This window comes from Rhinolophus ferrumequinum, chromosome 27, assembly GCF_004115265.2.
Source record: "Rhinolophus ferrumequinum isolate MPI-CBG mRhiFer1 chromosome 27, mRhiFer1_v1.p, whole genome shotgun sequence".
Taxonomy (NCBI): Eukaryota; Metazoa; Chordata; class Mammalia; order Chiroptera; family Rhinolophidae; genus Rhinolophus; species Rhinolophus ferrumequinum.
In genome coordinates, this window is record NC_046310.1 from 18,334,660 (window position 1) to 18,350,392 (window position 15,733).

The 15,733-nt window shown below is 44.7% G+C and overlaps 1 protein-coding gene across 1 annotated transcript; it reads right to left on the reverse strand.

Moving 5' to 3' along the window:
• Positions 1–5,472: 5,472 nt before the first annotated feature.
• BECN2 (beclin 2) lies at positions 5,473–6,783 on the reverse strand. Its single transcript, XM_033099892.1, has one exon. It carries the CDS (start codon positions 6,781–6,783, stop codon positions 5,473–5,475), a length of 1,311 nt encoding a protein of 436 aa, XP_032955783.1.
• Positions 6,784–15,733: the final 8,950 nt, after the last annotated feature.

The window sequence follows — 15,733 nt, forward strand, 5'->3', positions numbered from 1 at the left end:
AAAAGTAAAACTTCTACATGACCAACCCCATTATAAATATGATCAAAGGGAAATTGTGTGTGGGTGTGTGTGTGGGGGGGATGTTTGCAACTCGTGTGGCAAACTGTTGATTTTCCTAATATACAAAAAACTCTTGCAATTCAATGGAAAAATAAATAAAAATTGTCTTAGTTCACAAGAGAGGAGATTCAAATGGCCTGTAAACCCCAAAAGGTTTAACAATGATTATAGAAACTCAAGTAGAAACAGCACTGAGATTTTTTCATGTACTAGATTAGAAAGTATTTGTAAAGTTTTTGATGTTATTCAGTGTTAATTGTGCTGTGATGAAATGGGCATCTTTGATGGGAGGAATATAAAATGATAAAACCAGTACCCCCTTAAACATGAGCCAGAGGGACCTCTCTGTACGTTAGAGGACCCCATTCTGGCCTTGATCGGCCCCAGACCTCCCACTGTGGGGAAGATTCTATGAGGTTAAGACAGCAGACTCTCGTAGAGCCCGCAGCCCACGGCCCTTCTGGATCATACTCGATATCCAGGACCCTGCCCTTCTCCACGCGAGTGGCCCAGTGTACATGTCAGGAACTGCATAGGTCTCTTTCGGTCACCCGTTTTCCCAACGGCAATTGTGCTGCCTGTGTGTGCACCTCTGGCCTGGAGGGGTGGCCACCTGGAGACTGATTGACTGCAGGGCTGTGGATGAAGCTTGGGTGTGAAGCTTGAGGCTGATGTGTTCACATGAGAGCACGAGAGGTTTTTTTCCCTTATGGGGTGGAGAAGAGAGAGAGATGGGAAGAGAAAGGGAGATGGGCCATGAGCTGTGACCCTCACAGAAGGTCCCAGCCTGGAACTTCAACTTGTCCAAGAATACTAAACTGGAAACTGGCCTTTCTGGTAATGACAAAGGTAAATTTGTCATGGAGAATAGAACATATTTTTATTGATCAGTCTGTAGCTTGATTTATTTTAGGTATTTAAACATGCTATGCTGGCCTCCACTGGTACTTCTATAGTTGGCTTCCCAGATTTGGGGTGGGTCTAGGTACAATTGGTGTGGAGCAATATTTGGTAAATTACTATTATTATTTATTTATTTTTTTTAAGGAGGGCGCAGCTCACAGTGGCCCATGTGGGGATTGAACTGGCAACCTTGGTGTTATTAACACTGTGCTCTAACCAACTGAGCTAATCGGCCAACCCCTGGTAAATTTTTTTTTAAATTTAAAAAGTATTCATACTTATTCACTCAAAAATTCCCTATCCAGAAATTTGTGATGTAGAAATAGTCATAAAAGTCACGTAAGGACACGCATTTTTTAAGTACAAGGATGTTGATATCTTTATGACAATGATAGTAATAAAATATACCAAGTACTTTACTGAGCACTTTGAATCCCCATTATTAGATGAAAGTAGTACTATTATCTCTATTTTCTAGAAGAGGAAATGAAAGTTTAAAGAAAATACCTAGGGGTGGCCGGTTAGCTCAGTTGGTTAGAGCCCGGTGCTAGTAGCACCAAGGTTGCCGGTTTGATCCCCGCGATGGGCCACTGTGAGCTGCGCCCTCCTTAAAAAAAAATACCTACTTCCCATTAATTTAGCTTACACATGGCCAAAGCTAGGGACCTAGGATTTTTTTTCAACTTCTAATCATGACATTTTTCAAATATAAAAAAGTTTATACATATATATAATATATACTATACGATATATGTTGTATTATTTATTTAACAAGTTGAAGGTTAAGTGAAACAGAAAGACAAATATTGTATAATCTCACTTATATGTCGAATCTGAAAAAAACAAAAGCTAAGAAAAAAACTCCAACTTATGCAGGGAACAGATTGGTGGTTGCCAGAGGTGGCGACTTGGGGTAGGGGAAATGGGTGAAGGAGCTCCAAAGGTACAAACTTTCAGTTATAAAATAAGTGAGTCCTGAGATGTAATATACAGCATGGTGTCTACAGGTACCAACACTGTAGTGTATATTTGAAAGGTGCTGAGAAAGTAGATCTTAAAGTTTCTTACCACAAGAAAAAAAAATTGTAACTGTGTGGTGATGGATATTAACTGGACTTTTTGTGGTGATCATCTCACAATATATACAAATATCAAATCATTATGTAGTATACCTTAAACTAATACAATGTTATGTGAGGAAGAAGAAACTTTTCTCTACCCTCAAGGATCTAATAATTAAATTTGCATGAGCTGGATTAACAAGAGGAAAATAACCAAATTTAATACATAGGTGCTCACGGGAACCACAAATACATGAGAAAGACAGAGGCCCCACATACACCAGAGATTCAAAGACCAAAAGGGATATGACATTCTGAGTGAGGAATCACCTTGGGGCTTCAGAGGGGAGGAAGGTCATATGCAGGACATAAGAGCTCATGTTCAGTAATTAGCAGTTCCCCTTGCCTTATAAATAGGACAAAAGAGGTTATCTCTGATAATCTTATTATGGGCAAGGCCTCTAATTCAAATTCTTCTTGGTAGTTAAATGGGGTGGAGGGAGGGAGCAGAAGTTTTTCTTGAGCCCACGTGGGCTCAGCTGCTTTTAGCTCAAAATAGTCCCCACAGGACTTCTTCAACCTGTCATCCGTGGCCCTCTCCCTCTCATCACTGAAGGTTTTGGAGCTAGGTTTAGTTTCCTTCTCCGCCCCAATTCCCTCACACCACAGGCACATTCCCTCCACCGGTCCCTCCTCCAAGTTGCCTGAATTACTTCTCACCAACAGCCTGTTACAAATGATCTGTATCCACATCTTCTCCCACCTTCTCACTAGTCTCAAAGAGCTGTATTGTCTCCTGTTCAATAAGTCTCCCCCCGCCTCCAAAAAAAATACAAATAAAAAAGCATAAGCCTCCCCAATTCCTTCATGATTAGACTCCAATTGTCAATTAATTTTAACCCCCCATTTTCACCTCTTCCCATATACATACAGTATTTTTAATCTTTTCTACTATATCTTTCCTCTTAAACCTGTAAAAATTCTCAGATTTGTCCATTTCAAAGTCCTCTGCTTTATATCTTTCTCCCGATGGTCAAAGATTTCAAAAGAGTTGAACACATTTTCTATCTCCACTTCCTTCCCTGTTTCACTCTTCTGTCTGCCCCCTGGATCTTGCCATCACCACTCTGACAATTATCTTCTCAAAACCCACAAAGATCTAATTTTCTTGACTCTTTTTTTGACTTTCTGGAACCTCTTTCTCTTTCTCACTTTTTTTTATTTGCCTTATTCTCTAACTATCACCTGTCATTCCCTTCATGGGTGCCTCTAGGCCTGGTGGTTTCGAAGACACCTCACCTCCGGGCTTACTGACGTGACCAACGGTCAGTCCTCTAGACTCTGCACAGCTTCTGTTGTGAACCTTCTGAAACACAAGTCTATGACTTCTGGTGAAGTGTCTGTGGTGGTCCAGGTGGGTGGGGTGGGGTTTCAGTGGCTCTGCACAGACTAGAAATTCAAACTCCTCGCCGTGGTATTGACAGTCCTCCAAGACAGTGCTCTTTCCCACATCTCCTTTGTGTCTCTCTCTCAGCAGCAACCCTGCCCACGGCAACACACACACTGTATCCCAGCCCTCCTGTTGGTGGGCCCACGCTTCTCTCTTCATTCCATCCCTCTCTTAAAAGGAAGATGGGGATTCAGTAAGACTTGGGTGGAATCGCCCAATGAATGTTTGCATTTCTTATACGCTCCTACGAGATGCTGGGGCAACTGTGCCAGACCTCACTTCTAGTAGCGTGGAACTTCTTTTTTCTAAAACGGATTTATCTAAGCCAGTCATAGAAGGACAATTCCACTTAGATGAGGTATCTAAAGGAGTCAAACACAAGCTTCCTTAATTGAAATGCATAAAAGAAACTGTAAAACTGTTACTCTGTGGAGCATTTGAAATCCTGCTCCCTGGCGTATGTTGTAAGTTTAACTCAAATTCTTATAAAAATTCTCTACAGGTTTGGACATTTCTTACGTTGACATATACATTTAGTTTTTATATTTTCATTGGTAGTCAATGAATTTCTTAATTCACTTATTCAAATTGTTTAATTATTTGGATATTATTATGCAGTTATAACATATGCAAATAATTTTATTTTTTACCTTCTATTCTTTATACCGTTTTCTAAAAATGTATTGTGCTAGGTAGGACCACCAGCACATGTTAAAGAGAAATGCTGATAGCCAGGATCTTTTTCCTAATCTCAAATGGAAAGCTTTATCTTTTAATAATAAAAATTTCATCAAAATACCTTCATGTATTCAAGAAATATGTACATTCTTGGAACTTTTTTCTCTAAATACTTTTTGATTTTCATAATACAGGTTTTATAACCTAACCTTTTTGCTTAATATAAGCATTGCCATTAAATATTACGTAATTAGATATTGCTCTGTAACATTTTAATACCTATGTGGTATTCCATCATATGCTTCGACTGTAATTTATTTCACCAATCTTCTAGTAGAGTTTTCTGTCACCTCTGAGTGTGTGACAGATTAATCACCTTCCTGTCCTCATTTCCCACAACCACTTCTATTTATACATGCTTCATCTATTTGAGGGACTGTTCTAGGGACCGTCTGGGCTAGAAAGCTGAAGTAGCTCTCAGGAAGTTTATCGTTTGGTTAGAAGATCCTGGCAGAGGAGAGCAAGGGCAAAGGGCAGAGGGCAGATGATGGACTTGGCACCTTCCAGGAGAGAAAGACACTGGGAGGAGTGTGAGGTAAGCCTGGAGAGGGAGGCAGCCAGGGACAGATCACCCAGGACCGAAAGCCAGGGCAAAGATTTGGGCTTTTATTCTGAGAACACTGAAGCATGTGAATGCCATGATCCACTGTAAAGCCCTCTTGCTCCCTTTTTTTCAGTCTTTAGCTCTCTATGAAGAGTCACCTAATGACCCTAACTGACCATTGAAGTGATCCATCAGCCACAACAGTCACCTTTGGCCACCCCATCCCCACCCTTCACCCCCAAGTTAGTCTCAACTTAATGGCACAGCCCGATGACACTTCTCATTTTAAATCATTGGAGACTGTGTAGAAATTTATTTAAAGTTTCTCAGGGATGAAGAGGCGGAATTCACACTCTGCATCACAGCAAAAACTTAATAATCTTTGAATGTCCCACTCCGAAAGTTCTACTACCCACATCAGTGGCCCAATTACTTTTATTTTCTCATCAAAAACTTGAAGACCTCTACCTTTCTCTTTACCACGCCCCCTTCTCTCATCCCCACCCTCCCCACCTTCAGGAGTAATCTCATCATTTTGTAATTTAATCTCTGCTGTCATTTTGAATTTGTCCAGGTGGGGAAGTGGGGACAAGAAAGGTACAGGGAAGGGAGGACAGAGACGTGCTGGGAAAGACAGCGATGACTTTTTATAAGAGTTTCCACAAATAACGTTATTTGAAAGCAAAAAATAATCCCTCTCCCTCATAGAAAAAAAGTTATTTTTGACAATACCTTAAGGAGACCCAAGCAAGACTCCACTTAAAATTTATAAGCATGAGCCTGAGTGCCTGTGTCCACTGTTCCTGTGAGTTCAGGTGGGTTCTAATGGAGCAGAATTTGCCACTGGCTCCAGGGTCTTCCATCAGGCCTTTCTCTGCATGAATCCTATAGGGCATGTAGACCCCCGATGCACCCTTCTCCGCCTCTTCCTTGAATTGCTGCATGCAGTCCAGGAAAGCCATCATCGCCTGGTCAAACTTATTATACAAGTAAGCACTCTGCCCCCTGTTACAGAACAATGGCAGCTCAACAGTATCGTCTGTTAAAGACTTCAGATAGGAATGGTTTCCGCTGGGGATGAGTTGAAACCTCTGAAACTCCAGTCCAATTGTACTAGACAGGGCCCGGAGCAGCAAGGCTGTCTGCCCCCAGGCTGCGTTAATCTCATTCCAGCACACGGGGACCGTGGGGAGACAGCCCAACCTGAAGTTATTGATGGTGGCCAAAGGGCCATTATGGTGAATCACAAACGTTGACCTGAAGGTGTTGGTTTTCTCCAGCCAGGCTAGCTGGGTCTCGGCGTACCACAGCCGGTTCTCCACGCTCCTCAGTTCGTCTTGCAGTTCCAATTGTTGCCACAGCAATTTACCATACTCTCTCTGGTACTGCTTTTCCTGCAGGTCCAGCGTCTCAGTCTCTGCCTGGGCTGCCTCAAGAGCCACTGCTGCTCTTTCCCGGCTCTTCTCCACCTCCTCCAGCTCCTGCACCAGCCTCGCTTCCTCTAGCTCCATGTCCTTCAGCTCCTCCTGCAGCATCTCCCTCTCGTCCTCACTTATGCTCTCCCTGGTCTCCAAACAGCATTTGTAGTGTTGACTGTCAGATTCCGAGATAGTGAGTTGAGTGTCCAGCTGCTCTAAAAGACTGTCAGTACAGTCTTGACACAGTGGGTGGACCAGATCTTCTTCACCGGAAAGGATGTCAAAAATGCCCCTAGTGGTCTTCTGGATGCTATTGAGAGTTCTTCCAGAGCTCAACTTGCCAAGCAGGGTGAAGATGTTGAGACTGTACCTGGACATCCTGCCATCGCCAGCGGGGGTCCTGCAAGAGGCCCCATCCTGTAACTTTTCAGTATCTCTCTCCACCCTAGAGGTAGGGACTTCCTCCAGGGTTTCTCTTGGCTCCCCCTGAGCTAAGGGGAGCTTGGAAGCTACAGGTGGCTGGCTGGTGTCAAGGCCCAAGGTCTCCGCAGACTGAGTCAGCTTCAGGGGCTGGCTGCAGCACTGGCAAAGGAAGCGGAGAGAGGACATGGTGCAGGTCTTGACTTCGATTCTAAGTTTTCTTTGGCTCCCCAGTTACTTCTCCATTTATACTTTTTAAGCTCCTTTAGAGAAGTGATTCTCTTAAAATGCATATCTCATCTTGTCACTCTCCTACTTCAAACCTTATGATGGCACCCTCCTTCCATAGACCTCTGTTAGCAGCTTTTAGACAAGGGAGTCTTTCTAAAAGAAAAATCCAATCATCTCATTTTCCTTCTTTAACATTTTCAAGGCGTATCTTAAGAGTAAGCTTTCTTAAATTACAATCTGATCATGGCACTTCCCTCCTTAAAATGTTTAATGCCCTTATCTTACCTTAAGATAAAGTCTCATCATCTTAACCTGACACTAAGGCCTTTGCCCATGTTTCCAGCTCCTTCTCTTCCCATTTCCTGCCACCCACACACATGGAGCTCCTGCGTGTTCTTGCATTTCAATTCTTCCAACATATCCTATTGTTCCCTCTGACTGAAACCCTCTCCCTCCCCTTCTTGACCTGGATAACTCCTACCCATCTTTTAGGGCTGGGTTAGATGTCCTATCCTCCAGGAAGCCTTCCCTGACCACCAAATTTAGACTCTCCACTCTGTTGACACACTTAACATTCCTTATCACACAGTAATGTAAGGAGCATTGGAAAATGGAAAAGACATTTGTTTAATTAACAAATCAAATCAAATAAGTAGTTTGGATCTTACCATCAGCTCAGTCGGAGGCTAAGATAACAAGATTAATACACCGAGCATTTGCATAACATAAAAAAACAAACCAACAAAAGAACTTTACAAATACTATTGACTTCTATCAGTCAACCACCCAGTTAAGCACACTAACGAGTCAGAGATACTTGATCTGAAAAACCTATAAGCTTTTAACCTGCATTTATTGACCTGGTGGAGGAAAGCATAAAATAAACACAGAAGGATCCAATTCCTCAGCCACCGTAAGGGGTGGGAGGCCACAGGGCCTGTCTCCACCTGTGTCCACAGGAGAAAGGTGGCAGCCACACCTATTGCCCTGGCAGAGGGAGGAAAGAGGCCCTCCTGCAGATTCACCGGACTGCGGCCCAGCACTCTCCAAGTTTAGTCACATCAGGCAGTTGTGCTACACTGGACCACATGTTGAAAGGACCTTGTTCTAGCAAGGAAACACGCTTTGCTACAGTTTTCAAACCCCTCCTAACCCAAGTCACTGTCATGGACGAATTGGTAATTTATACCAATTGGTTAATCACCACTTAGTCTTTCACGCAGGCTCTCACCAGTGTCCTATCTGAATCGCAAAATTATTGGGAGGTGGAAAGACAGGGAGGACATGAAGGTGAAGCGAAGTTAAAATCGAGATCCTCTAGCCCTCACGACCTCTCTGAGGTTCCCCTGAATTCATCAATAACAGGAGCACTCTCTAGCAGTGGCCTGCAGAGCCCCGCCGCTTCACACGCAATGCAGCAATTCCCCATGTGGGGTCAGGAGTGCAGTTTCCAGGCTCTCAGCCTCACGTGGAAAGGTGCTGGCTCAGGTAGTAAATGGCCATCAACTGTGATTGGATGGCCATCAGCTGTGGCTTGTTGGCCGTCAGCTGTAACCAGTGAGCCTTTGGCCACTAATATAACTGCCGTGGCTACGCTAGCAGAGGATGGTGGCTGGCAAGCGCGGATTGCAGTTATCAAGGGGTTGGTTGGTTGGTTGCTGGTTGGCAGAGAAGCGGACAGTGGATTACGGATCATGTGACTCCTGCTTCCTGTGTCTCCATCCCAGCCACCAGAGAGACTATAGTGGTAGGACTCCCCTATCTATGGCTCTGTTGGAGTTCCTTTTTGGCCTCACCATATCCCGCGTTCTTGTGCAGGGAGCAGGAGCTGACACCCTGCATGACACATGGCACAGTGAGCAGGGTATGGTGCCAGCCAAAGCTCTCCGAAGGGCGGTGGAGTGGTTTGTGCATATGAACACTCAGTCTCAGGAAGACCAGGAGGAGAAGCTGCCGGAAAGCTGGACCCCCGTGGAGGGGTGGGAAGATGTGGACGGTTCTCCAACCAGCACAGGCTGGAGAAAGCAAAGGTCTTTGCAACTGGGAGGTGCTTGCTGGGGCCGCCCGGATGCAGGACTTGTCCCAGCAGGAAACGCTTGCTGAGTCCTTTGTGGGAGACGCGGGTGAGGTCAAGGTCGTCCCTCACCCCCAGGTTGGGAAGGACTTGGAGCCCTCACCATGCACAGAGGGCACACGTTGTAAAGCCGGCACACAGCTCTGGCGAATGACTGTGGACTACAGGGAATTGCCTTCTACCCCTGATTTGATGGACCGCTTGACTGTTTGCTTGGGAACTTACCACCATGTAGTGGAACTGGCGGATGTTTGCTTCCTGTGTCTCACCCCACCGCCAGTGAGACTGGTGCAAGAAGACCCCCTTGTTGGGGTGCAGGCGGATGTTTACCGGCAGTGTCTCGAACGGCTGCCATCGAGAATATGTAAGCACCTTGGCTGTGAGCCATTATTGTTCCAGCACGGTACCCTGAGAAACTCTGGCTGTGCCCAGGAAGTCTGGCTTTGCCCAGAAAGACTGGTGGTGCCCTGAGAAACCCTGGCTGTGTCCTGAGAACCCTGGCTGTGCTGAGAAAGACTGGTGGTACCCTGAGAAACCCTGGCTGTGCCCAGGAAGTCTGGATGTACCCAGAAGGACTGGTGGTGCCCTGAGAAACCCTGGCTATGCCCAGAGAGCCTGGCTGCGTCCAGGATATTGCACTCACCTCCAGGGTCCTCGCACAGGGCCCCTTGCGGAAGACACTTGTCGCGTAGATTGTGAGGCGAGACCCTGGAGGAGTAAAGTGTGGGGACAGAGCCAGGAATGAAGTTTCCAGGCTCCCGGCCTTCCGTGGAAAGGTGCTCACTCGGGTAGTAAATGGCCATCAACTGTGATTGGATGGCCATCAACTGTGATTGGATGGCCATCAGCTGTAACCAGTGAGCCTTTGGTCACTAATATAACTGCCGTGGCTATGCTAGCAGAGGATGGTGGCTGGCAAGCGTGGATTGCAGTTAGCAAGGGGTTGGTTGGTTGGTTGTTGGTTGGCAGAGAAGCAGCCAGCGGATTGCGGGTCATGTGGCTCCTGCTTCCTGTGTCTTTAACCCAGCCGCCAGCGAGACTATAGTGGTAGGACTCCCCTATCCGTGGCTCTGTTGGGATTCCTTTTTGGCCTCGCCATATCCTGTGTTCTTGTGCAGGGAGCGGGAGCAGAGACCCTGCATGACACCCCAGAACCCGTCAAGTGGGCCAAAGATGAAAGTCAATCCCAGAATTGACTAGATATGGATCAACCCCTCAAAACCCTTAAAATAATAATCCCTGTTTGTTATGAATTTAGCGGTAAGGATTGCACAGCGCTGCAAAGTGGTGCTGGATACCCTCTGAGATATAAGCTCTGGGGTTGGCAGGCTTATCTGCCACACAAAGTCTGCCTTTCCTCACCCTGACATTTCCCCCAGAAGCTTTGGGGAGCAGCAGAGTAAGAAACTGCTTTCAGTGTCACGGTGGTTCTGAGTCCTGATTCATTCCGGAGCCCTCCTGCAAAGTAAATTCACTGCTGATGGTTAAACTCATTTTAATTACCTCCCTTTAAACCAAGCTACACCTGGCTTTGAATTTGAACTCGCCCCAAGAGAAGATGTCTGAAGCCGGCTAAGGGAACACAGTTGTGCAGGAGAGTGGGGTTGTTTCAGACTCTGGGTTTGACAACTGAATAATATCTCCAGGATAATCCAGAATCCAGCTGTGGAGTCTCCTTTAGTGAAGGAAGGGGTGGAGCTGGAGTATTTGCTCTCAGTTAGAAAGGAAATTCCTTCTTATTTCTGGAACTTTTCCCTCCAGTTCTTACCTCCTCGTTCCAGGATCTCTTTGTAAGGGCTGAGGAGGGTCCAAGAGGAAGACTTCTATGGCTTGAAGGGTGTTTGGGGCATGGGTTTCTTGCAACGCTGGACGACCAGTACCTAGATTAATGAGCTTGTCCCCACTTCCCTTTCAAAATTTGGTTGTTTGGGGTGGCTTCTTTGTTGCAAACCACCTGGAAAGACTTGTCTATACTTAGACTGTCTCCAATTCTTCTCCTTCCTTCTCTCTTAAGCCCACCTAATTCAGCTTTCTTCTCAGCACTCTAGATATTCCTCTTACCAAGGTCACAGTGTTACTCGAGTTGCTACATTTAATCTTGGTGGAATAGGAAGGGTCTTCAGCTAAAATTGAGGATGGGGCAAGAAAATGGAAAAATAAAATTAAAAATAATGAAATAATATTAATAATAGTAAAAGTGAGGTTCGTGCAGAAGAAAATGTGTGTGATAGTCACCCAGACAAGTAGGAGAGTGAACAGATAAGAGAAATGGGATGATTGCTCCTCCGTTGTCATGGTCCACATGTGACTCCCTGTCATGAGTGGGTGTACATTTCTCTCCAGCCACTGTCACCTGCGTGAGTGTTGCCAAGCGAGCAAGACTAAACCAGGGAGACGAGGGAGAGGGAAATGGTTAGGACGGGGACTGCAATGCATACTGGGAAGAAAGGAGAGGGGTGGGAGAAACGGTGAAAAGGTCATAGGGTTTATGTGCTTCTCTTCTGGGGGTGTGGAAGGAGTGCTGGAATCCGGGTGTCAGGATACCAGACAAGTACATATACCAGGTCTGCCAATTATGTCCGCGAACTCATCCTAGAAAAAGTGCTACATGCCTCATTGCTGAATATCACCACGGTCACCTTCGAAGTACTCCCCTTGGGAAGCTATGCACTGACGCCAGCACCTAGTCCACCCTTCAAAGCAATTTTGGAACTCTTTTTCTGGAATGGCCATCAGAGCTGTCTGCATATTACCCTTGATGTCCTGAATGTCCTCAAAATGTCTTCCTTTCAATATTTCCTTTATCTTTGGGCAAAGAAAGAAGTCACTGGGGGCCAGATCAGTTGAGTAGGAAGGGTGTTCCAATACAGTTATTTGTTTAGTGGCTAAAAACTCCCTCACAGACAGTGACCTGTGAGCTGGTGCATTGTCGTGATGCAAGAGCCATGAATTGTTGGCAAAAAGTTCAGGTCGTTTTCATCTAACTTTTTCATGCAGCCTTTTCAGAACTTCCAAATAGTAAACTTGGTTAACTGTTTGTCCAGTTGGTACAAATTCATAACGAATAATCCCTCCGATATCAAAGAAGGTTAGCAACATCATTGAAATTGAAACCTGTTCGTGAACTTAATTGTCACACCTTGTAGGAGGCAGTCAAAGGCGGTACACGAAATGACGACAAAGGAAGGCTTGATCCCCTACGTCTATAATCTTTCCCCATCCTAAAATAACCTTTCTTTGGTTCACCAGGTGCACGGTACAGTACTCTGGAGTCAGTCTTGGGTTCTAATCTTGCTTATTTAACAGGTTACTTAACCCCTTCAATGCTCTGATTCTTCATTTGAAAATGAAACAGAAGCCATGTTAGAGGATTGCTGTGATGATTAAACAAGATGCTGTTTAGAAGCTGAAACATGAGTTTCTCTTATTCCCAGTCCCCTATGTGGCCAATGCCTGGCTCGCTCCTTCTCCTCTTGTTCCTTGACACTTCTCAGAAAAGGAGCCTCTACTGTTTCCAAATCTTCATCAAATACTCCTTAAGCCTTTGCAATCTGGGATCTGTCCCCACAATTAATGGAACAAAATTGTTGTTGCTTAGATCAACAGCAGACTTACATAGCAGATTCCAAAGCATCTATTCAGTCTACTTCCTAACTGGCTTTTTATTCTTTTAACATTTGAATTTAATTGCCATCTTCTCATTAAAAGGAGAAAACAAAATCCTTATTTATATTTCAAAGGATTGCTGCTTTTGATTCTCCTAGATTTTTGACCTTCCTTTTCTAGCCTGCTGCTTCTTCCTTCTTAGTCTGCCAAGAGACTGCACATTAAAAGGAAAACAAAGCTCTACTTTTGATATAAACAATTGTCTTGGGCCAGCCTGGTGGCTCAGGTGGTTGGAGCGCCGTGCTCCTAACGCTGAGGTTGCCGGTTAGATTTCCACATGGGCCAGTGAGCTGCACCCTCTACAGTTAAGATTGTAAACAATGGCTCTCCCTGGAGCTGGGCTGCCAGAGGTTGGCGTGAGCTGCCACGTGCTGCCAGGAGTGGCTGGCAGCTGGCGAGAGCTGCCGTGATCTGCTGTGAGCGGCCAACAGACTAGGGGAGCGCAAGGCTCATAATAAAAGCATGGGCCAGGGAGCTGTGTCCTACACAACTAGACTGAGAAACAATGGCTTGAACTGGAGTTGGGGGTGGGGGAGGCGGAAGAAGGGGAAAAAAAAAAAGGAGCTCATGCTCTAACCAACTGAGCCATCCCGCCATCCCAGAACCAGAGTCTATTAATATGTACAGGCTTATACCCAAAGATAGCCTTGTTTGGGGAAAGGGAAAAACTTTCTCTACTCTTCAAGGTTCTTCTGGTTGGTCAAATAATCAAATAGACATGAGACAGATTAGCAGGAGAAAATTAAAGTTTAATAGCATGTATACCTCCTGTATAAATAGGAGAGACCCAGGGACACTGAGTAACTCACCAGGTGGAAGCCATCCCTTTATACACGACTTTCAACTACAGACAAAAGATTTTGGGGGTGGGGAGTCCGTTATGGGAGGCTACCAGGAAAAGCCCAGTAAGACTGTTATGCTGATTCAAGTTTTAGAGCCTTAGATATTCTCCTCTTCCTGGTACAGTGAGGGAAGCATCCTTACAAATGGAGTTTTTCTTACAGCTAAATGTTCTTTAACGGGTAACTATTTGATTTTCAGAGCTTCTCCCACGTCTGCTATTTCTTAAAATTAACCAGCCTAAAATAATATCCTAAAAAAGGTATCTATATAGGAGCCACTGAGAACAGGTGAAAATGCTGGGAAAAGCCTGAAAACTTCAAGCATAGAAAGACTGAAACACAGTGACGTAGAATGACCAGGTCAAAATTTAGGAGAAGGGAGGATACAAAAAGGTGAGCAGGAACTTCACAGCTTACTTGCCCTGTGCGTATGCAGATCTGGGTGAAGCCGCTGCTAAACTGGCAGGTGGGCAGAGGCTGACAGCTGAAAAGCCCCAGGTCCCTACCCTATAGAGAGGAAAGACTTCAGATGTCTCCCTTACGATCAGGATTCCCCATTTCCTATCCTTTTAGAGTTGTAGGAAGAGTTTTCTTGTTGCTGAGAGATGGAAGGGGCGTGGATGAAAGGTGTGTCTCAGAGTTTATCAGCCTAATCCCCACCCTTGCTAGGAATTGTATCCCATTCATAATCATCAGAATCAAATGGTGAGTTTAAAGTGTTTACAGGTTGGGAACGCCCTAGGAGTTTAGCAAATACAAACGCAAAACCTCTGTAGAGAAAAGCCTACGCTTCTGGGAACACCAGGGCTTTGAGAAGCATACAGTCAAAGCTAAAACATCAGATAACACTGACTTCTCATGACTTTGAAAATTGGAATTATAAGACAAAGATTGTTCTAAAGAACGATTATAAGACTTAAAAATGCAAGACATACTCAAAAATATCAAGGAGAAACAGAAAATTACAAATTGCATCAGACATTTGAAAAAGAAACAAAAAGAAGCGTCTACGAAGGAAAAATGCAACAACTGAAATAAAAAAATTCAATGTAATGAATGTGTTTGGAAGTCAAAACACAGTTAAAGAGATAGGTCAGAAGGAATTATCCACAATGTCACATGGACAAAAAAGATGGAAAATATGGCAGCAAGGTTAACAGACATGCCTTTCTTCTATTGATGTAATTGTTTCCCTTCCCTTTCTCATAAATACCCCTTGCCTTTGTCTCCTAATTGGAACATTATTTAGGCTTCTGCCTGAATCAATGTTCCCTGAATAGTTTTTATTGTTTTTACCTCAAATAAATGCTTATGCCTCTCATTTTGAAAGGCCCTTTTATTTTCAGCTGAACAGGAGAACTCACAGGGCAGGGAACAGTGGGGCATTCCAGTAAGAGAGCTTCGAAAGGGGTTACGGGATTTGGGCTACGTGAGATGACCTGGGGGATGTTTAAGGCAGCAGGACTTTGCTATGGGTTGGAGGTAGGGGCGATTCTTTGATGATCTAAATAAGTCTTATCTAGAAGACGGGAAGAACAAATTGTGGCTAAAGCTATAACTGCTCAAAACGCAGCCAGGAGAAAGAGATGTCTGGTCTTTTTTGTGGTTTCGATGACATTCTTGCTTTTGTCCGTGTTTAAACATGATTGTGGAGTGGTTTTGGTTTTAATTTTTTGGTTTTGCGCTATTGATGTGGCTTTCGAGAGGTAATTTTCCTTTAACTTTACATGTTTATGAGGTTAGAGACAAGTTTGGTAAAACAGGAGGTTTAATTTGGAGGCTCAAATGAGATTGCAAATATTTAGTATCAGGGCCAATTCCCTTGCAATGTCTTTATTCATACATCCATGTTGTCCCTTAGTGTGGATCACTCACTGGACTGCAAGACTCGTAAAATGGACAAAACTGCTCCCTGAACATGGCGCTTTGTGAGTGAAGTGTTTTCATATCCTCTGATGAAAGTCAAGAGTAAAATTAATTCAGTGTCTTTCCCTTTCTTTTTCAGCCAAAAGGTCTGTTCAAGCTTTTGTGGCTGTAGCTGAACAGCTGTGACTAATTTTATTCGGTTACCAGAAATTCCCTCCTTTTCCCTCCCCTGGCTTCCATTTCCCTCCTGGTGGTTGGAGTCCTCTCCCAGCCCCTGCTCCCATCAGTCACCTGGACCACTCGCTGCTTTGGGGATGACCTCGTTCTGGCCTCCAGTTGTCATGGCAGCACCAAGAATTGGGAAGGCTGTTGCTTTCAAGGTCTCAGCAGTTCTGTCTCTGGGTGACTAATTCAGAATCCCTGTGGTTAGCATTCACGTCTAAGACACTCATTTTATTTA